Here is a 22,351-nt window from a genome sequence, read left to right as displayed (position 1 = left end):
CAATAAGTTAGCATCCACCTCGACGGCTTTGTGTGCAGGTTTGACCAGTCCCCAGCTAACAAACCCCTTAGAACAGCATTTGCATGGGGGTACAGCCAGAGCCGCTCTGGTGCAGGGTGGGCTCGAGCAGTAAGGAAGTGAGAGCTCTGGAGCTGCACTGAGCAGCGCGGGGAGAAGCTGTAAATGCAGGAGAGGAGCAAAGAACAAACGCTCAGTGCTGGGCAAGGCTGGGGACAGGCTTTCCCCAAAGCCTTAAAGTGCTCGCAGACAGCACAGCAGCCCAGCTTCCCCAGAAGCTTCCCTGTACTGGGAGCCATGGTGAAGTAGACAGGCAGGGATCAGAGCCCTTGGCTGTGGCACGGAGCAAATTGCATCAGATGGCAGCGTGGAGTCACTTAAACGAGATAAGAATTAGTGCACGGCCCTGATGAACTCCCCCTTGGCTGCCAATAGTGGTGTCAGGGAAAGAGAGAGTGCAAAGCTGGGGCTAATTTGATTTCTCAGCTCTGTTAGTGGATGGTAAGTCACCTCCCGGGGAGCGCAGACAGCTCGGAGCTGTTTGCTGTTATTGAATCTGGATAATAAAAATCACGGGCAGTGCCGCAGCGGCGCTGGGGACCGTGCCCTGCGCCGCGGTGCTGGGGAGCGCGCAGAGCCCCGCTGCCACCACGCTTCCTCCAGCCACCAGCACCTGCGGCCGGCAGGCGCGGGGCACAGCAGCGCTGGCCAGGATCCGGCTGAGGGGCTGAGCAGTGGAGCAGGATCCGGGGCGAAGTGGGACAGTAGGGTCCAGGGCAAGGACTGCTGAACCACAGCCTCCACAGCAGCATCATTAACTCTGAATCTTCTCCCTTGGGTTTTATGTCTTCATCTTAAAGAGATTTTAATGTAGTTCCTATCAGCCCTCCTGTTATCGGATATCTAATTAGTGTGATCTATTATGGCCTTGTATTACGCGCGCGCACACACGGTCTGCGCGTCGGGGGCTCTTACGGGACTTTTTGTGGGATGTCTGATATAAATTGGCAGTATCCAGATCAGATTTACTTTCTGAAATGGTATAATGGGATTTTATTAGCTCTGTAATCTGCTGCACAGTAATTGCTTTTCTGAGAATCGAAGCACTTGGCATCCAGAGTTTCCGAGGGCTCAGCCCAGCTCCCCGTGCCTGTAGCTGCTGCCTCAGAGCCAGCAGCGTCTGAGCGGCCCCGCAGCGCCCTGCGGCCCCCACCAGGGTGGTGCCGGGGGGCACAGCCACGCACGTGGTGCTGCGGGGCCACGGGGAGCATTGCTGGGCCAGGCAGAGCGGTGTTCGTGCTTCCAGTCTTTTTCAGTATTTGATTATTTTTTCCTACCCCACCGCTGGGTTGGGCTGCTGACTATTAGGTTTTAACCATGTAATCCCAAACTTGTACTGGACAGGTGCGAAGTCTCCCTGAGGGTCCTGCTTGCAGCCTGCCCTATTCAGCTCAGCTGGTGGTGCTGTGCCATACAGTCCCCTGCTCTGCCTGCTGACAGCATAACCTGCATTTTTATTTGTTTTTACTTGTTTTTAAGCATGCATCAGCTCCGCTGGCTCCATGCAGTTGCAGAAATGCAACCAGGTTGTCTGTCAGGAGACACCAGCCATGGGAAAGGAGACTTTCCCCAGCAGCAGACACTTCTCGGAAGCATCCTGCAGCAGCCAGGCTCATCTGCAGTGAGCACGGCATCGACCTGGGCTGGGCAGCACTGCCAGGGGAGCCACACAGCCCCTGGGGACGAGGGATGTCTGAGGCAGCCACTGCCAGTGGGGCCTCGGTCCCCGCTCCTGTGTGTCACGGCAGCTTCTGAAATGAATTTTCCAGCTTTCTGAATTGAATGAGGGCTTTTTCCTCAGACAGCCACACCAGTAGGTACATTTGTCAGGCCAGCAGGAAGCTCTTTAAGCTGGTGGTGACCAGCAGGGGAACCCGTGGGGCAGGGGCATATGCACGAGGCTCCAGTGCTGTGCACAGCGCAGTGGGATGAGCAACGTTCTGCATCCTCCCCATCACACTGATCTGCTCCTACCAGCAACGTAACTGGAGCCCACACCTGCGTTATTCCTGCAGCAGCACCAGCTTCAGCAGAGCCTGTGCCTTGGGTTTCGGCTGGTGAGATGCTGCAGGGGGTGGCCGGGGCTCCGAGACCTCCGGAGCCAGGAGCCGGGTGCGTGCTGTAGCGAGAACGGGGACGACCGCAGTGGCTGAGCCCGGGGCAGCAGAGCAGGAGCAGGCAGGTAGTTACAAACGAGGTGATGGCAAAGCAGTACTTTGTAAACTGCAGAGCACAGGGCCATTTCTTGCTTATATGGAGACAGCTTCCCATAAAGGCTAATAGGTTTTTGAAGGATACCAAGCACGGAGGGATCTGTTGTCTCTGCGAGGCCGTTAGTTTAGTTCGGGGAGCAAGCTGGCATCCACAGAGCCCAGAGGGTTGTGGCTCCCTGACCATGGCCCCCAGACATGGTCAAGTGGTGCTGGAGAGCTTCAGAGCCTTCAAACCAGCCCCGTGTCACCGGGTGCCCCGGTGGCAGCCGGAGGGCGCCCATCACGGAGCCCCACATGCCCCGAGTTGCACGTCCACTGTCACTGCTGAGGGACGTGAGGCGACCGGCGCTGGCACGGCGTCTCTGCCGTGCAAAGCATGACTGCAATGGCATCACCCCCTGGCCATGGCTGGAGGCTGGTTTTCCTTGCAAGGCTTGAGCTGGGAGCCGCTAGGCATTTCACTAATTTAATCACTGTCATGGGTCATTGCAGATCCTGATAGCTTTGCTCCGCACGGTGAACCAGGCTATCATAAACGCCTTGCTGCTGCATTGTCTTGCTAATTATGAACCCATAAATGTCTCCTTAGGTAAATAACTCAACCCAAAGAGAGGTGGATGCAGAAGTTACGTGCCGATGGGTGGCCGTGGCTGCGCGCTCTGGCAGGTCAGCATCCAGCACGGCAGGGAGATGGCTGAAGCATTGCACCCCGAGGGTGACTGGCCCAGACCCAGTGCGTCGGGGCAGAGGCGCTCGCTGGCAGCAACGCCCCCGTCCCACAGCCCCCCCCACTGCCAGGGCACTGCTGGGAGCCCGGGAGCCCCGGCAGCACCAGCCCTGGCCTCCGAGCATGAATTAAGCAGGTAATACAAAAATCATAATAGGAGAGCAAATACAAATGTTTCCAAGGACCTCACCGATGCACTGATTAAAACAATTATTTTTTCCCCTTGTGGGTATGCGTCGCAGGAAAGCGGTTTCTGCAGTCTTTGGTGAAAGTGCTTGACAGCAGCAATGAAGACAAAGTGTTAGTGGAATATCCTGTTGGGGATAATCATATACTAGCAGGGAATGAGGAGGTGACCTCATCAGCCTCTTCCATCTGCAGCTCTTGTTTACTTTATTCATCTTTATGAGGGTGTGTGATTATGTAACTGCTGTAATGAGATTAAATTTATATCAGCGGTGCTTTGAAAATAAGATTTTATTAGAGAAATAGGAAAACTTCCCCAATTTCTGTCCCCATCCTCACTAATAAAAATGTGCAGTGGTCGTAAATAACCAGTGCTGCTGTGGCCGGGCAGACGAGCTCTTCCACAGTCCCACTGTATTTCATGGTTTAATTATCAGCAGCGCAACGTTCTGCGGGCCTGGAGGGGGCAGTTAAGACGTCTCTGCAGAAAGTGCTCTAAAGTGTTACTAGATGTAATGAACACAAGCCTGGCTCATGGTGTAAGAGGGTATCTCCTCCAGACTGGCTTGTTTTTAATCTCCTTTGAATAGCCTTTTGATAAATGATTGCCAGGCTCATGCCTGGCAGCATGGTCTTTGCAGGAGCGGAAGAAAATGTCACTGAAACAGGACAACTTTTTTGCAAAGTCATTTGTTGTTTTTCAGAGTGCCCTAACCACAAGAGCTACGTGGAGAAGTGGATGCTACGGCCCAGGTGACATCCGCAGAGGAGGCGAGAGGCAGGCAGCGGGGAGCAGTGGCTGGCGAGAGCCACCAGCAGCTCTGCTCCTGCAGTAAGCGAGCAGCCCTGCGCACGGGGTGCAGCTCAGCACCTGCACCAGCAGAGAGGACAGCGCTGTACAATTTAGGGTTTGCTCCCACTCTGGCCCAAGGACCAAGTGGTGAAGGCTGGTTTTCCTGGACAGCATTTCCAGAGACATGGGAAAGGGTGGTGCAGTGCCTAAAAAGGCATTTTCCTGGGCTTTGCTGGGAACTGGTGAAGCTGCAGCAGTGCCAGGAGGCCTGACCAGGACCTGCAAGGTGAGCGGTGCTGGAGGGCGCAGCAAGGGACCTGCGCCTGAATCCAGGTGGCCGCGGGGTGGCTTTTGGAGGGAGGGTGTCAGGACACATCTGATGTTCCTCGTTTCATTAACAGCAGCGGAAGCATTTCACAGGCAATTGGAGCTAAACGCCAATGCTGCAGCAACGAGCAGCGAGAGGCAGCTGCAGGTAGGGGCTGCTGGGGCTGTGTCTGTGCCCACGCAGAGTGGCGGGGCTGTGAGCCCTCTGCCCCAGCCGTGCTCCCACCACCCAAAGTGCTTGCAGAGCCTGGCAGCACGGGGTCACACCCTGGTGTGGAAACCCCACCGGACAGATGGACAGACAGACTGATCACCAGGCAGACACTGCTGAGCACCCCTGTGGGCAGCAGCAGCAGGGGGATGTTTTGGAGCCCATCAGCCAAACGGGCACAGCTGTAACCCATCTCTGAGAGCTCTGCAAAGAAAGGCTCTTCCTCTGCAAGCTGCTGGTATTTACTCATCTGCTTAATGAACTCCGCTTGGAGCAGCTGCAGGGATGAGTCACGCTGTATTTCAAGGCGGCGAGCGGTGCCAGCCCGGTCCTGTGCCACTATGCTGGTGTCAGGTGCAGTTCAGGTTAGTGCCACAGACCAGGCTGCCCTGGCTGCACATGACAGGGAGTGGGACTGTGTTTTGGGGCTTTCTGTGCTCGGGACCATAATGCAGGGCTGAGCAGTGCTTGTTGTCTGTGTGAGAGCCCTGTTTCCTTCCTCAGGCCAGGGCCAGTGTGAGCCATGCCACTGCCCTGCCTCCCTGGGGACTGACAGCCCCTCCAATGTGTCGGCCTTGAAGCTGCGGCCCCCAGCGCGGTGGGTGCGATGGTGGCTCTGGAGCTGCAGCTGGGGCTGAACGGAAGCTGCCCGGATCCGTGCTCCCAGGGAGGATGCTGAGGATCAGCATCTGTGCGCTCCAGCTAGCCCTTGTCCTCGCTGGGAATGCAAACACGGCCGAGTCCTGCCAGCAAAGAAGCCTGATGCCTTTAAATTCCCCAGCAAAGGTAGGAAAGCACTTTCCCTTCGGTTGTGTTCTCCATTAGACACCCTTCAGGTATTAGCAATATTATGCCACAATTTCATTATCCATTAAAGCCAGGTAATAATAAGTACACAAAGGTATTTGGAGCCCATTGATGTTAATGAAGGAGATCCATCTCATTCCGAGCAGGTACAGCAGCCGTGCGTCAGAGATGTGATATTACCCAGGGTTAGGCAGGAATTGCCTTGCTGAGAGCAGAGCCACCAGTATTTAATCTTGCATGACTGTCTTTATGGCACAGAGTGAGTTTGGTGCCTAGCCGCTGCGTGCAGCTGAGTTTGCTGCTTTTTCTCTCCCTTGTATTTTGCTGTCATAACTTCCTGACCCAGGAAAGTGGGAACCTGCCTCCGGCTTCCCAGGGCAGGGGCATGTCTTCATTTCCCTGCTTTCTGGAGGAGGCTAGTGCTGGAGGATTGCATCCCATGAGCGGTAGGTGAGCATCAGAATCTGTGAAAATGCCAGGCGCTTTTAGGTAGAAATCTCATGTCTGTCTTCCCTACACTTCATCCAAGTTCTTCTACTGAAGCTTTAGTTCTTAAGAAGCATTTCAAATGGAAAACTTTCAGCCTGGGCTTCAATAAAGCCATCTCAGTGATTATGGCCACGACTGGTATATTTTTCCCTTCATTTTCAGAGAAAATTATAAAGATTTCAACCAAGTTGGAAAAGCTAATTTGGGCTGAAAGGGCTGATAGCTTTTGATTTAAAATACCCCTGAAAGCTTTGCTGAAAAGCACCTTGCCTGTTGTTCTGGATGGAGCAGCCCAGCACACAGCTGGAGGAGCCAGGCTCTGCTCAGAGCCTGCTCTGCAGCCCAGGAAGCCCCAGAGCTTCAGACCGCTGCCGTACAGGGATGCTTTCCTCCCTGCTGCCTGGGGACAGCTGAGCTCTGCCTGAGCTCCGCTGCAGGGAGAGGCAGAGCAGAGGCTGAGGGCTCTGCCCTGCACAGCACGCTCCTGCCGGGTTTGCCATCCCAGGGCTACCAACCAGCCCCAGCAGAAAGCCCAGCAGCAGGGTGCCATCAGTGCTGCTGGGCGGTAGAAAGCAAAAATCGGCTTTTCTGCAAGGCACACAACTGACTTGATAAAGGAGGGACAGCAATTTTTTTTTAATCCACCAAGCACCTGCATGTGTCAGTGCCTGCTGCTTTTAAACACAACTCTGAAGTGCTTCTGAGAGGGCAGGTGACGGTTATTTGCTGTCTCATAAGTGCAAGTGTTTGGTATCCATTGAAATTCCCCGCAACTAATGTTCCCCTAGTGCTAATAAACATTTCTGGGACTACTTTTTTCATTTTCAGGGCACCCACAGTGCAAATTGATGGCTTCCTTTTGATAAAAATAAGGTTGTATGGAAAGATCTTAGGGCATGGAAGAAGCAGAGTGGGGGCAGATCTTCAGCTCCCACTTGTTCTTCATCTGAGAGTGTATGATCCCCACCGCAGTAAATTATCTTTGATATAATGGCACTTTGACTGCACTCGACACTGCAAGCAAATCACCAGTATCTGTCTTGCACCCTAATTAGTTACTGTGACATTAATCAGGCTGCTAAACATAATACATACCCTCAGCAAACCCAGAGCTAAAAATACGAGGCTGAGTTTATATTTGTAATCAGGACAATATTTTTTTTAGAGGGAGTTGTCTCAGCCACTATAGGCAGGCACTTGTATTAAATCCCTGTGCCTGTAGATCTTTCTGCTCATAAAACAGAAAGTGACCTCAAGCTAGGTGTATTTTTTTATGAAATGACAGGTAGAAATCCCTTGCCTTTTCAAGTCCTGGTTTCTCTCTGTCCCTTAGTCTGTGTCATTGCAGGACCTGGCATGCCCTGGTCAGCCCAGCACCTGGACAGGAGCATCCCGAGGATGCAGCAGCGTGGGACCCCGTGACCACAGCTCTGCATGTGCCCTGTGCCTTAGGGACGTGCAGAGGTGCCCACCGGGCTGGGGCTTGGCTCAGCCCCAAGGCAGAACAGCACAATCATGTTGTGGGTCTGCCAGTATGGAAAGCTCCAGGAAACCTTGGAGGAGGAGCGGCTCCCTCCTGGCTCCTCGGGGCTCCTGCCTCAGTGGTCTGCGGTGCCCGGAGCCGGCTCTGCCCTTGCCAGCAGCGGGGCTGGCCCAGAGCATCCTCGCGTGGACCATGCTGCCCTGCAGTGCACCGTCACTGCAGCCAGGCTTCTTTAAGTTAAACATCAAGTTAAACAACAAGTTTTGCAATGCCAGCTGGCTGGTGTAATTGGCTCTCTCGTGGCATTATTCACAGCTCTTCCTTCTTTCTTTTTTAGCTACCTTCCATCTTGCTTGTTAAAAGCAAAGGATATTTTGCAGAATTGGAATTCATTAGTCTTCCTAACAGAGGGAGCCTACTTAGACCTAAATTGGTGGTTAGCAAACGCAGAGATAATTCCCACGCGTTCGTATTTATCTTCCCAGTTCGGCAGCGTGTCGAGACAGATGCCTCGGCGTCTGTCGGAGAGGCTCCAGCCAGCGGAGGGGAATACAAAGGTATCTGGCTTCTGCAGTTGGTGAAACTTAATATAAGCAAATTGGAACTCCGACTCGATTATCTCCCTGATCAGATTTCCCCAAGGTCCTAGTAATAACTTGATATTCTTAGGCAAGACTAGTCTTTTATGTACAGGAAACAGGAGGCAAAAGATCACATCAGAAGTCAGAGGCAGCGACGAAGACGGGCCGAGAGCTCTTCACATGAAACCACACGCGCTCAACAGCTCGTCGATTAGTGCACACACCTGCCGAAGCCGCATTTAAAGCCTCTGCATTTGTGATGGTTTTGGCTCTGGAGCCAAATCTCTGCTCAGATGTAAGGGCAGCACCAGCACAGAATGTGTGAGCATGTGTTTATTGCTGCGAAAGATATCGATCCCTAGGGACAGGGGGAGAAATGTCCTGCCCCCTGTCCTGTCTCAGGTCAGCCTGCCTACCTGCAAGGGACAGGTAAGTACGGTGACACCCGGGAAGAAGCTGTGCATCCACACAACCTACCTTTCAGCCAGCTGTTTACAGGGACCTTGCTACAGCTGGAGTGGGGAAATAGCAGTATTTTCACTCATTCCCTTCTAAAACTTTTTTATTATTATTTTTTTTTTCAGGAAAACAGCATTTCCCAAACCTGTTCTCTATTTGCCCTCCTGCAGCACTGAGGAGGGACAAGGAAACGCTGATCCTGAGCTGCCAGGCACCCACAGGACACGTTTGCCTGGTCTACACCCAAACTTTGCATTTCCAGATGCCCTGAAACGCAATTTCAGTTCAGCAGCAAGAAGGAACTCAGTATCTACAATACAAGAGGTAATTACCATGCTTACAGTTATTCATTAATTCATGTAGCATATTTCCTGTAATTAATACCATGCCCACGCAGTGCCTATGTTAATACACTTGCCAGCACCTGGAATGTATTTCTGCAGCTTTCAGGATACGAAAGCGGGTCAGGAAAGCTGAGGAGGGGGAAGCTTGAACAGCACAGGTCTGCTGCTGTGCTTAAAGGGATGCTGTAAAACCTAGAACAAATAATATCGTGTCCATAATGATTGCTATTAGTAGCCCTGTAGTCACATGAAATTGGCTTTCTCTTTTCCCTCGTTGGATTTTAAAACTCCACTATGTATTTTGCTTATCATTTACCCTTTGTATATCAGGCAAAATGAAAAAAATCATTACTGGCTTGCTTTATTTTACTCTATCATCTCTGCTGGTGGCTCCTCCTGCCTCCCAAATTCCTACATGGGAACACCTGCACGGGACAGCTGTGAGGGCAGGCTTTGGCCAGCCTGTGTGCTGCTGCAGGGCAGCCTGAGCCCAAACCCCTCCCCAAAAACAAGATACATGATTCACCAAAAGTCTGCTTCTTGAAGTCTCCATCCAGATATGGCTTACATGTTTTTGCCTGCTTATTTTTGGTCTGAGCCAAGATGACCCTTGAAAAGGCTGCGTTGATGTTCCCACACCTGTTGAAAAATAAAAAAAAAAAGCCAGGGATGCTGCCTGGGAGTGCCCAGAGAACTGGCAGTGTGGGGCTCGCTGCTGCCACGCAGGGCTGACACCAGAGGACGAGCAGGGGGGTCTCCTACACCACCCAGCAAATCCGGCAGAGAAGTGGCCAGCAGGGAAACTGGTGAGATCAGGAGCCACCAGCATCATGCCTGCACCCTTCCCCTTGTCCCGCAAGGCAGCTGCTCCACTACAAGATGCCGAAGATGCCCCCATTAGCAGCCCCCCACCCCCCCAGTGCCGCTGCAGGGAGCACCGGGCTCTGGTTCTGGCAGAGACCCCGCGCCACGAGGCAGCAGGGACAGCAGTAGAGAAATGAGGACCAGCAATTGCAAGTGACACGTTCCTGAGTGCTCCTCCGGAGATGCAAAAAGGTATTTTGCTCACAAGCCCTACTGGCCCCAGGGGAGCTCAGCCCCGCCAGGTCATTGGGCTGAATCAAATTGCCAATGTGCGGCAGCGAAATCTCATCTGCAGTGTCCTACGCACGCATACAGGGCTCACGGCTCTTGACGGCTGTTTTGATGAGCTGCTGAAAGTACGAGATCCAGCAGGAAACTGTAAATGAGATCTCATCTCACATCAGCAGATATGGCATAGCCTCGTCCCAAGCAGACCTCATACAAATTAGTATTTATTAGACTGCTTTAGAGCAGCTCTGGATGGTTTGTGTGCTTTTTGTCTGCATTAAGCATTCCAGCCCTGATGTTTTGTCTTCTGCCTGCTCACACAGGCTCGCCCAGATCTCGCAAAGCCTCCAGCTCCCACTCCCGTTGGTGGCAGCGAGCACTCTGCTTTAACAGCACCGCTGCTGGGGAGGAAAAGCTTTTTCTCCTTGAAATTGAGTCAGGGTGACTTTCAAGTCCCGCTTCTTCACAAGTCTTTTTGGGATGAAAAGACCCACGCTACACACCAAGCAAAAGGAGGCGGCACACTCCTGGGTGGGAGTTGGATGAGGGACTCCATGCCTAGGCACTGGGAACTCACAGGGGCTGAGGGCTCTCAGGAGAGCCCACAATCTCGGATGGCAAGAGGAGAGGACAGAGGATTTGGGAAATAAGTGTATTTCCTGTGATGGTGCCTCCTTTTATCACCTGTGTGCTTAGCTTGTTGTGTGGTACTACCCTTCTGCAGAAAATTGCTTAATCTGTATTGTAGCTTTCCTTATATTTACAGTCCTGGGCTTTTAGCTGAACTGTCCTTCAGCTTCTGGGAGCTGGAGCTGGGGACTGTGTCTGTGCTCATCTCCCCCAGACACTTGCTGTGTTGTCCTGGGTAAAGCGCCACATGCCTCTCTGAGCCTCTGCTTCCCTGCTTTTGAGAATGAGCTGAAAGTGTGTGCCTCGCTGCCTGCTCACGCCATATTCATCACCTGGGCCCTCAGATCAGGGAATTTTTCCTGTAAAGGTCTCTTAACAGCTGTGGGTGGCTGGTGCCCGGGAAGACACAAGGGCCGTGTTTCCAAGGTCTCGTGTGCTGGCTGGTCTCTGCCCTCCCTCGTTTGTGCAATATTGTTGCAAGTAACTTGCTCCAGAGGGGGAAACACCTCAGAAAATGTTATTTTGGTTTGGGATGTCTCCATTTTGATTGTTAAGCTATTTTTATAAAGACAATGATGAAATCTCAGCTGTATTAGCAAAAGGATTTAAAGGAAACTGTGGTTGCTACAGTTCAGTGACTTAACTGTCTATGCAAGCCGATAGCACAAAAGCTACGAACAGTGAGGGCTTTCAGTGAAACTAAACATGGGACAAAAATATTTACTCCTAATATTGACGAGGCCAATAAATGTGCAGCCTTGGAAACTGCAGAAAGCAGGTATCTGGCCCCCTCTGTTGTTAAAAACCTTCCTTTCTTCATGTTTTTTCCCTAAGGATCTGTGACTCGCGCACCCACACCTGGAAAATCCCTGGCAGGCCGCACAGCTCCAAGGCTTTGCACCTGAGGGAGCTCAGCCCTGGCAGCGGGGCAGCGCCGGAGTCTTTGTTGGACGGGCACTCGTAAGGACCTTGGTCCCCTGCGGTACCCGGAGTCAGGGCGCAGATCGCGGAGAAGCCGCCCCGTCAGGACCACGGCCCCCAACCCCCCTTCGCTTCTTCTTTTGCGCCTCTCGGCCCCAGCAGCGGCCGCCGGCCCCGCCGCACCCCGGGACCCGCCGCGGGGCCCGCTCCGCCCAGGCCCGGCCCGGCCCACGCATGCGCGGCGGCGGGGAGGCGGGCGGCGCGGGCCCTGCTCCGGCGGCCGGCCGGCATGACGGCCGAGCTGCAGGCCGCGGGCGGCGCCCCGGGCGGCGGCGGAGCGGTGAGCGGGCGGCGGCGGGACGGGGCCGGGGCCGGGGGAGCGGCCCCCGGGGAGGCCTCGCCTGGGCCGGGCCCGGGGGCGGGCGGCGGAACCCGCGGCCTCCGGCGGGGCGCTGCCGCCCCTCGCGTCGGCGCTCGGGCGGGCGGCGGTGCGGAGCCCGGCTCTGACGGGCCCGGCCCGGGGCTGAGGCGGGCGGGCGGGCCGCGGGGGGCCGGGCCGGAGCCCTGCGCGCACCGGGGCAGCGTCCCGGTGCTGCTCTGCCCCCGCCCGCGGCCCAGGCGCCCGGCTCTGGGCACCCCGCGGGGGCTCCGCGGTGCGTGAAGCACTTCGTCAGCGCTTGCTGGACTTGGCGTGGTTTGTTTTTAAAACCTTCGTAGGTAACACGTCGTGCATCAGTGGTTTGTTCTGGAGGGCGCGTGCTGGCTTCTGTAGGAAGGGCGCGCAGATAGTCCCGCATGGCTTTCTCTTGACAGCCTTCTAAAATTGTCACCTCTGTAACATCCGCCATGAGCTTTCTCCTTTCTCTGTTACCTGGAGCATCTTCTGACACCCGTTACAAAGGCTGCTGCTCTGAACTTCAGTGCTGCCTCGCCTGCAGCAGGCAGAGGTCGGGACGGCGGCACTCGGCAGGACGCGTGGCTCTGCTCCGCAGGCTGGCCACAGGCCTGCTCTCGTGGGCAACCTGTGGCACTCGGTCCAGGGGGTGAGAGCAGGCGGGCAGGGCACGTGGACCGCTCGCCTGAGAGCACCCTGCAGCGCCTCTGCGCTCTTAGGACATGAGAAGCATTTCTCAGGGGCAGCGTTAAAGGAGTTTGCAGGAAGAAGGTATCGATTGAGTGCACCGTGCATTTAGAAGATGTGTTTGTGTGGCGGCAGTTCCAGGTTTGCGCAGGTCCAGCATCAGGAAAGTGCACGATGTACTGGAGCCTGTGTACACGCGTGCTGATGGACAGGGAGCTAGCAGGCCATCGCTCCTTGTCTTGATGGATGTTGGTTTGTAAAAGGTCTCGTTTCAGGAATGTGCGCATTGTTGGTGCTACCGTCTGTAGGATTTCAGGCCTCTTCATATCCATTTTGCTGGGTTGATAAAAAGCGCAATTGAGTTGCAGCGGCTGAAGGTCATCTGCTCTGCATGCCTCTTCCGTGCCAGCTACAACATCTGCCTTGCACGCTGTTATTTATGGAGCCCCTTGAACTTCTGCACCGCATTTACACCCTTCCCTGTTTCCAGTTTCTCCTCAAAACAAACTACTTGTGCTCATATCGTATTAAGGAAAATGGCAAAACCTACCGGCTTTATCATTTGATAGTTGACTGTGTAATTTTTATCTCCGATACCTTCCATTCCTCCCGGCATCTTGATTCTAGAGTCATCTCCTGTTGCCATAATCTAATGCTAATAGCATTGTCATTGTGGTTGTTATTTTTCTGGGAGGTCAGATTTCGGTGTTTCGTTTTAAAGGTGTAATGTGTATTAACAGATGTAGCGTGCTACCACTATTGTTTTGAAAACAGCTGTGGAGCTTGTTTTAAAGTACCATGGAGCATAACTCCAAAAGCAATCAACCAGACTAGTTAGAAAAACAAAAATACTCTCCAAAAACTTAAACTGTATGCATAGAGTGTCGTTCCCATTGGCTTTTGTGGGCTGCCAGTCAGCCGCAAGTCTCTTGAAACTTGTTGTACAGGATAAACTTCCTGCTGTTAATACAAATGTTTCATATGAAAGGCTGAATAAAATTGCCCTAGAAATCAGTAGAATATTAAGCGGTAACTTAGAACTGTGGGCTGGTAATTAGTTTTTATGTTTACTGCAGCCTTTGCGAGCCCTTCTTTCAGTGAAGAAGAAAAGGCGATGAAATCATGCCCTGTCCTGCCTTGGATTTCATTATTGCAGTGTGGTTTATTAGCATGGATTTTTCTCCAATGGAAACATATGCCCCGCAGCATTAGGTAGGGTTAGCCAACAGGAATACAGCTCACTAAGGTAGCAAAATTAGCAACATGATGTAATTGGTTTGCCTTAGTGAAAGTATTCCTGTCCTGAGGCTCATGCTCTTGGCTTCTTATCACACACAGTGTCTCATTGTGCTGCTGGCTCACCGTGAGGGTTTCCAGAACATCTCAGCTCTTAGGTTTTGAGGTGCAGGGACTGAAAAAGCATGTGTGAGGGACTGGGAAAGATATGTGCATATACTCATGCTTTTTTTTGTAGCAGCTTACCAAAAGAGTAATTTAAATAGGAATACGATGAGTAGTAACTTGTTGGGAGAATTCCCATCAAAAAAAAAGAAATGGGATTTGTCTTTTAACCAGCCACCTGTGTGGATGCATGCTATTTTTAAGGTATTTGTGCATGGAATAGCATCTGTCAGCAGTATGGATGGATATATAGCTCAAAAAAGTAGCTGACATTACTGGTTACAACTTGTGCTCCAGTTGCATTGAAACATCTTAAGATTTTTCCCAGTGATTAGAGTAAGTAGAAATTTGAATTTATTGCTCTGCAGCATTCCCAGTTAAGAATAATTAAATGCATGATCTTAAGAAACTAGGATCCATCGGACTGCACTGGCAGCAGGATGCCAGGTGGCCTTTATAAGTCAGGCATACACGACGCAGTCCGTGCTGTTTGTCCTGCACCAAATCCTCGCTGTGCCACGCGCGATTCCAGCATTGCAGAGCTGCATCTCCCGGTGTCGGCTTTCACTGGCGCTGGGCTGCCGGCAGCTGCTGCTCCAAAGGGGGACGATGGGACCTCACTGCTCGCTGCTGGGGGAGCTGGCATTCCCCACAACTATGCTGTTTAAGTTATTCATAGCACTGCAGCACTTGTTGGGCACAGTGACTGCTCCTATGGAAAAAGAGGTGCGCCTGGCTGTTTGTGCAAACCTCTGTATAGGCAGCGTTGCATGCTTGCAGGTATCTCTTACGAGATGCAGGCTGTTCAGGAAACTTAGTTCTGTAACGTGGACGCCGGTCTTATTCCATCAGCCATAACTGTTCACCAGTGATTGCTACCTTCTTTTACCTTCTGGGCAATAAACGCTTTTAGCCAAGTGTCTTTCACTGTTCTGTTCTTGGGGCCAATGCTTCTATGTGTCCCTCACCAGCTACTTTGTGTGGCTAAACTTAAGTCTGTTTCCACTTAACAACCCCTAAAGCCTATAAGGATTTGATACATCTGTTAAGAAAATGATTACAGAAATGTTCTTAGGTGGCTAAGCTAAGAATATGTTGTTGGCCGTGGCCATGGCTTACAGACAGCAGCAAGTATGTGACCAAACCCTGAGTTGCTGTGAGGTGGGAAGGACAAGCAATGGAAACTTCTTGGGCCCCTCTTCTGATGCCTCATTGTGAGTGAGAGATGACGTGCACAAGTGGCATGTGCAGCCTGGCTTAAAATAGCCCCTCTCCAATCCCCCGAGAGCTTACCAGGTTCCTTATATGTCCTGCTGCAGATGCTGCTGCTTTTAGGAGAGCTGTGCCGGTGCCCCCCAGGTGTGGTTCATCTGACGGAGTGCATGGTGCTTCATCTAAGGCCTGCCAACATGCTCTTGAACGTACAACAGATGGAAAGTTAGTCTGTAAATAGAAATTTTAACTACAGTGTTCAAGCTGATGTTGGTATTATTATCTGGCACATTTAACTGAGCTTTTGTGTTGATCTCTAAGTAAAAAGGAAAGAAAGAACAAATACTCTGGTGAGCCCTTGGCAAGCATTGCAGAAACAGCTTGATGTTTTTCTTGGTCACTTTTTTACATTAGCTTTCGTTATTTCTTCACTGTAGGATTGCCAGATGCTTTTAAACCAACTGAAAGAGATAACAGGAATTCAGGATTCAGCTTTCCTTCAAGCAGCTCTAAAGGTTTGTATATGTTGTCAAGACCTTTGATTTTGTCCCCAAAATCAGGCAAGTTCAGGCTGTCTTGAAACATAATTCAGGGGTTGGATACACACTGGCATTTTTGTGGGCTGATAAGAAATACTTGGTGCAGTAGTCAGCGTGTGGCCTGTGTCAGTGATACAGCGTGTCCTGAATGGAACAACCTGGTTCATGAGAGGGGAAGCGTAAATCATCCGCTATTTTCTACCCCTGGTTTCTACTTCATTCAGATATACCCATGAGGCAAATAGGTACAGGAGTCCAGCATTTGTTGGTGTCAGAAGGAAATAGAATTTTAGGGCTAGCATGTAGTCAGCCACATCCGAAACAAAAGCTCGATGTGAAGCTGAGAACCCTTAATTTTTTTTCCAATAGTAGAGCTTAAAGTCTGTGCTGCAACAGCACCTGCCATGTTAAAACATTGTAAACATTCTCTGGTAATTTTGTTTCTACAGGGCTGTTATCCATACATTACAGTAAACACAAACTTTGTGTGGTGAAGTTTGTTTTTCTTTATTTAAATTGTTTCAGGAGACCTGGACCACTGAAATCACATTGGCAGCTTTGTGATTGTGGCTGTTTTGTCGATCACCGGAACAGTTGTTTTTGCTCTAAAGTGAAGGGACAGAAGCATCTCAGGCAGTTGGAGAAACAATATTTATCTGGAAAGATTCTTTCTCATAATGCATGTTTTGATATTTTAAATTATAGTATTGACTGATTGCAGCTACATCAGTCTGGAATCATCAGACGCTATTGCCTTGAGATGTATCAGCAAGAGTTGCATTGTTTATATACAGAGAAACTTGTTTACATACAAAAGGACTCATTTAAGAAAATTTTTAAGTTTCATTGAGAAATAACGTTCAGAGAATGTTAGAATAAATGTAAAGTAGCTTAACACTTCATTGTTTAAAATGAAATAGAAAACTAGTCTATTTGAGCTCTTTTCTAGAATGAACCAAGATCAGTGTTTTGCATCTTCTTCAGATATCTTGTGCTGTGTTATGTCAAGTGAATGCAGCGTCCTTAGCCTGTAGTGATGGTCTAAAGAACGCCTTAGGTTCGGTAGGATATATATGTCTTGTAATTCTTGGAGAGTTTGATTCCTGTGAGTCTCTCCCTGTGGCTAAGTACCCTGTTGCACTGCTGACCTATTACTATTTGAATCTCTGGCAAGGGAAATGAAATTAGTTAATGGAGTCTATAATGTCCTAGTAATAAAGGCAAAGTGCTTTCCATCAGATAAATTGTAGCCTTTATTATATTCATTTTTACTGCTACTTGTCACCAATAGATAGCTTTCTTCTGTGATGAGAGAAAGCAAAGTTGGAGCCAGTATGCCTATCTTTACCATGGATGCATTAAATTTCCTACAAATTTAGATGAAGTAACACTGGAACTATGGATTTTTTCTATGTCTTTCTCCTAGGCTGCTAATGGAGACCTAATGGAAGCAGTCACCTTCCTCACAGAGGAGCATGCTCAAGAGCCTGCTCAGGACACGGCTGCTGCAGAGCCATCTGCTTGGGAAGGGAGTGCTGTGGGCAAACAGCTTCCACAAAGTAAGTGGGTCATCTCTGCTCACACTGTGTCTCCTAAAGTTCTCCTTAAATGTTGTCTGAGATGAAAGGGAAGGCGTTGAGCCTCCCAGCTTCTGCCAGTGGATCTCTCCCATTCCTGTCCTGGCACTGATTTTGCTAATATTTGTCGCTTGCCATGGGATGGTTCAGGGAACTAAAACAGCAAAAAAAACCAACACCAAACCACTTTGGTATTGGTAAGGTTAGTTTTCCTAGAACCAGCTCGTCTCTGGGTCAGCTAAGGGCCAGTTTGTAGGTAACAGATCATGTTACAAAGATGTATTTATTTTAAACAATTGATCAGTCGGCTAACACAGAAAACCCAGGAAACTCCTAAACCAGAGAGACCAGAATAGATAACCGAATCCCTGTCAAGGCATGCATTTCTTTCTGCAGCATTAACTTCCTGAGCAGGTGAATTGAGTGTTCTGTACAACATTTCCATGAAAATTTAAAACAAAATGTTATTTTGACCAGCAGTTTGATTATGTGAGGGTTTTTTATAAATCTTACCACAGGAAGTTGATTCTGTGTGACCATGCAAATTGTATTAAATTAAAAACCTGTATTTCTCAAAACAGCATCAGTTGTCAACACTGATGTCAAAGCATAGCAAATACAAGCAGCAGCTGGTGTTCCTGATTCATTATTTTAATAGGTTTGAAATATTCCAGCAAGCTCTGAACTTGGGTTTAAGGAAATCTGGCCTTTACACAGCTGAATGATCCGTGGTCCTAACCAAGCCCACTCAATGTTTTTTTATGATTTCATAGTGTGATCCAACCTAAAAGAATTCGTTCTTAAAACTTTTACTAGAAAATCACGCTTGCATCATGTTAAAAGTCATGTTTGTGAAGTGTAACATTTTCTAGAAGTTCCTTTTAAAGAAAACATTTGCTTCAACCTGGTGGAAAATTGATTAGAATGCTGTTCTGCTTCTAGATGGTGCTGCACTCAACCCTAACAATAAAGAAGACCTCCACACAGTTGTTTTCAGAGGACTGGAATCACCAAAAGGTCAAGCTGCAGAAAGAGATGTTGAAAGGTCAGTGCATTTGAAGTTTGTTTTTGGTTTTGCCAGATATTGTAGGTGGATTCTTAAGCTGATTGCATTTTTTGTAACTGCAAAACAAACATAAATCATGTAAAAGTTGTATATCTGCTGCTTTTAGACAGTGCGTGGATTGTTATCGTCTTCTAGGTGGTGTAGTTGATCTTTACTTTTGGAGCAGCACTGCAACATGATGGTTGAAGTAGAAAAAATAACTTTAGTTGTGTCTTATTTGATTCCTGCTGACATGGCTGGCATGCCAAACAAAACAATGCTTTACTGGTATTGTAGCACCTATTGAAGAAGCACCTTGAAATCTCATGTATTGATTCACCTCACACCAGTCACTGTGTAGCGCTCTCCTTTTTACAGTGGCTTGGGTTGGGTTGAATTTGCCTCCAGTAATGACTAAGTAGCACTATATACTAATTTTGCTTGCAGCTAGTTTATGAAGAAAAACATGCATATCTAATACCTCATTCCATCATCTCAAATTATCTTCCAGTCCTGGTTTTCATCCACCTCGTTTCAGAGTTGGATCTTTTTCGGAGTCAGGTGAGACTGTTGCCTGTAGTGCCAGGTATCACCTGACAGTACTCAACTCTGCATCCTGCCTGTGACTAGAGTACAACTTCCAGAGTTTCTGAGAATCTTTGTGAGATGGTGTTTCACAAAAGTGTTCATGTTCTGTGACAGACCACAGGAAGTACATTCTGCTGAAAACAAAAATCGTTCCAAAAGGAAACGCTGTGAAGTTTGGGGAGAGAATCCCAAAGCAAGTGACTGGAGAAGAGTGGGCGACTGGCCTGTTGGAATGAAAAACATTGGTAATACATGTTGGTTTAGCGCTGTCATACAGGTAATCTAATGGCAAAGTTCTTGTGTGATAGCTGCGGTCTTGGAGACAGAATGTTTATCAATTAGAATTAAATATTTAATATGTTTGTAGTTACCTGTATAGAGGAGTGAATGTGGCTATCCTCAGATAAACCTGTGTTTTTATTTTTACATGATGTTCACTCTAAGTATACGTAAAAAGAGCAGTCAAAAAGAGACTTTGCATTAAAAATAGATACAGATGCATATAATCAGTGTGTATATATGCAATTGCTTTTTTGGTGTGGTGATGTACAAATACTTACTGGATGCCAGAAACTTGACTGGAAAAGTGAACTGATAATGTAATTATACTGGCGTCACTGTTAGCTCTATAATACTTGGGGTATCAGGTTCTGGTTAATGGAATACAGCGGCACAGATACTTGAACTAATAAGCAACTAGGCAGTGTATATTATTAGTGATAACCTGAACAAGAAGAGACAACACTAAGTGCAACTGAACGAATTTGTCTCTTCTAACCATTTTACATAGCAGATAAATGTTAATCAATCATGGCTCTCTAGCTTGAGAAGTAAAAAAAAAAGCTGCAAATGAGCTCATTTTTCTGTGTGACTTGCTTCTCTATGCTTTTTCTAAGCTTGCCTGTACAGAATAGAATACTCCTCCTTAAACTGATTATATGGTGTAAACTGGGAGTATGAGATTCTCTTCTTTGGAAGAGCATAAGGAATATGGAGGGTGCAGATGTAAGCAGTCTGTGTACCACACCAGTACTTCTTAAATGCTTATGTAGTAACACAAGGCCATTGAAGAAGTAGTAGTGAACAGAAAAAGCTGTGGAGTTAAGAGTCAATGGTGCATAAAACTGAAATGAGTCAAATCCTCGCAGGTGTTGATCAACCATTACCTCTCCTTTCCTTTCAGTCTCTCTTTCAGTTGCCAGAATTTCGAAGGCTGGTCCTTGGCTACTCTCTGCCACAAAATGTACTTGAAAGTTGTCGTAGTCGCACTGTAAGTTTTCATCACGTGAAGCTGTGAAGTTTCCCTTTTGTGGTATACTGTTTTGTTCTTTCTTTGAGCAGATTTACTTTGAAACAAGCTCTCTGAGACCTCTGTTCATATGTTAACAGCATTTAAATTGCCTAGCTGCTTTAAAGACAAATTTGGGAAATACTTTTCAAAGACAGAATTGCTGTAGAGAGAAAAAAAAAAAAAAGTGAGCTTTTCTCTAGAGCTTCTAAATGAGTTGCAGGGAGAAATCTGTCCCATAAAACTTCTTGTTCGTTTGTTATATGCTCCTCAGAAGAAATGGTATTTGAGGCAGTCTGAAGGTCTGCTAGCTCCAGTACCTTCTGAAAGTGGTCAGCAGAAGGTGTTTAGAAATTATTTAAAGAAAAAAGTTATACATAGAATTATATTTTGCTAGTTATATATATCATTCTAGTTTTTGGCCACCACCGTTTAGGAGATTTAGTGTACTTGCTTTTGTCTGTGCTCTTGGTATTGTAAAAAACCTAAATTGCATAAAGAATAACTTCAAAAGTTACCTTACCTTTTAGCTATTATTACTTCTGGCACCTCCTTTCTCTAAAGTTCCTGATAAGTTATTTTTTTCTCCCATGCATCCACTGGGAGATCATATTGCTTCCGAGAAAGGACACTGCATGTCTTTTGGCTTTTGTCCTTTATTAATGTCATCTCTTTCCTTGGTTGTTAGCTTACCTCTTAAGGCATGTGCATGTTTGTTTGCACTTTGTTTTTAAATGCTGCTTTTTGAACTGCAGGAACGGTCTGGCTTTTCTTCTTTTTGTGATGCAGGGAAAAAGAAATATTGCATTCATGCAAGAACTTCAGTGTCTGTTTGCTTTAATGCTGGGAACACGTCGTAAGTTTGTGGACCCTTCTGCAGCACTGGAACTTTTAAGGGATGCATTTAGATCAGCTGAAGAACAGCAGGTAAAACCATGTTACAAAGCCTTTTGCTTTTTTTCAAACCAGCACTTGCTAACAGAGAAATTCTCTTTCACTTCATCCTCTTATTTTCAGAGACCTCTTCGCTTGTTTGTCAGCTGACAAGCAGCTGTCCCTGTGTTGCTTAGGTGAAATGTACGCGCTTGGTAGTTAAACAGCCAGTGTAACAGTGCTGTACCCTGTGCCACCTGGGTAGTAATCACAATAATTTCCTCCAACTAGTTTGCAGATGAACAGGGTGTTCATTATGGGTCTAAATCATCGCAGCACTTCAGTTTCATGCTTCTTTCAGATGGGTAGGTACAGCAGTACCAGTTGGGTTTTGTTCACATAGGTCTGTGAAACCAGCAGAGTGTGAAAACACATTCTTCTTGGTATGTTTGACTCTCAACTTTTGTCTCTCTTCTAGCAAGATGTGAGTGAATTTACACACAAACTACTGGATTGGCTGGAAGATGCATTCCAGCTTGCTGTGAATGTCAAGTGAGTTTTTTATGATACCAGGAGTTTGACTTGTCACTGAGGAGAAACAGATTTTAAATGTGACTGCTTAATAAATGAGAGGGCTTTAAATGCAAATTTTGAGTAATGAAAAAGACTTGTGTGTTTACTGATGGTAATCCTCCTTCAGCGTGAAATGTGCTTATGGACTGTTAGATCTACATTTCTTGCTTAAGTGTAGGACTGTATTCAATGCCAGTATGGACTACAAAGCGTGTAAGCTTTAACGGAAATCAACAGACTGGTGTAAACAAAAGACCTGGTTGGTTTTTTTGTTTGTTTGTTTTTTGAACTGTATTTCAAAAGGCATGCCTTCATTGTTTTTTCCTTGCCAGTATTATAATGTGCTTTTGAGTATGGAAACCTGTGAGAAGCTTCCTCTCTGTTTTGTGCTTTGATAGAAAACTTTATTTTTGACTGTAGGAAGATTCCCAAGCAAATGCTTAGATTAAGAGTTAAGGCTTTTTTGCAGCCTAAAGCTGCAAATGAATTCTGTGCTTTTTCTTTCTGAAACAGAAGCCCTGCAGATAAATCTGAAAACCCAATGGTACAACTTTTCTATGGCACTTTCTTGACTGAAGGTGTCCATGAAGGTGAGTTAAGGTTTTGGTAGATTCACTTTTTAGCTCCTTTTAAGAAATTTGATTTATGGCAGTGATAATGCATGTTTCTGTTGCATATCCTTGATGAAATTGCCTGGATCTTCATTGTTATAGTAAACTTGCAAATATTCTTCTTTATAAAATTGTTTTTAACATCTATAAAATATGTCTTCTGAAGGCATTTAGTGCTTGTAAGTGCTTCTGTGTTTGAAAGCACTTATCTTGTAAGGAGGC

The 22,351-nt window shown here is 48.1% G+C and overlaps 1 protein-coding gene across 11 annotated transcripts in view; it reads left to right on the top strand.

Annotated features, from left to right (window-relative positions):
- The first annotated feature begins 7,323 nt into the window (after positions 1-7,323).
- Positions 7,324-22,351, top strand: part of USP28 (ubiquitin specific peptidase 28) — a 31,554-nt gene continuing 16,526 nt past the window's right edge. For 3 of the 11 annotated variants that reach the window (XM_066981282.1, XM_066981281.1, XM_066981279.1), the window contains exons 1-9: positions 11,551-11,681; positions 15,473-15,550; positions 17,001-17,133; positions 18,094-18,196; positions 18,899-19,061; positions 19,968-20,054; positions 20,862-20,999; positions 21,424-21,497; positions 22,032-22,108. In XM_066981282.1, the coding sequence (XP_066837383.1) occupies positions 11,631-11,681; positions 15,473-15,550; positions 17,001-17,133; positions 18,094-18,196; positions 18,899-19,061; positions 19,968-20,054; positions 20,862-20,999; positions 21,424-21,497; positions 22,032-22,108 (904 nt within the window). In that variant the 5' untranslated portion in view covers positions 11,551-11,630. Of the gene's footprint in view, positions 8,325-8,479; positions 8,679-11,550; positions 11,682-12,014; positions 15,038-15,142; positions 15,261-15,472; positions 15,551-17,000; positions 17,134-18,093; positions 18,197-18,898; positions 19,062-19,967; positions 20,055-20,861; positions 21,000-21,423; positions 21,498-22,031; positions 22,109-22,351 lie in introns of those variants that run through there. The other 8 variants (XM_048063346.2, XM_048063345.2, XM_048063350.2 and 5 more) reach the window with 7 other exon arrangements.

The sequence above is a fragment of the Anser cygnoides genome, chromosome 21 (genome assembly GCF_040182565.1).
Source record: "Anser cygnoides isolate HZ-2024a breed goose chromosome 21, Taihu_goose_T2T_genome, whole genome shotgun sequence".
Taxonomy (NCBI): Eukaryota; Metazoa; Chordata; class Aves; order Anseriformes; family Anatidae; genus Anser; species Anser cygnoides.
The sequence above is the reverse complement of the archived record's forward strand: the minus strand, read 5'-3'. Positions and strand labels throughout refer to the sequence as shown.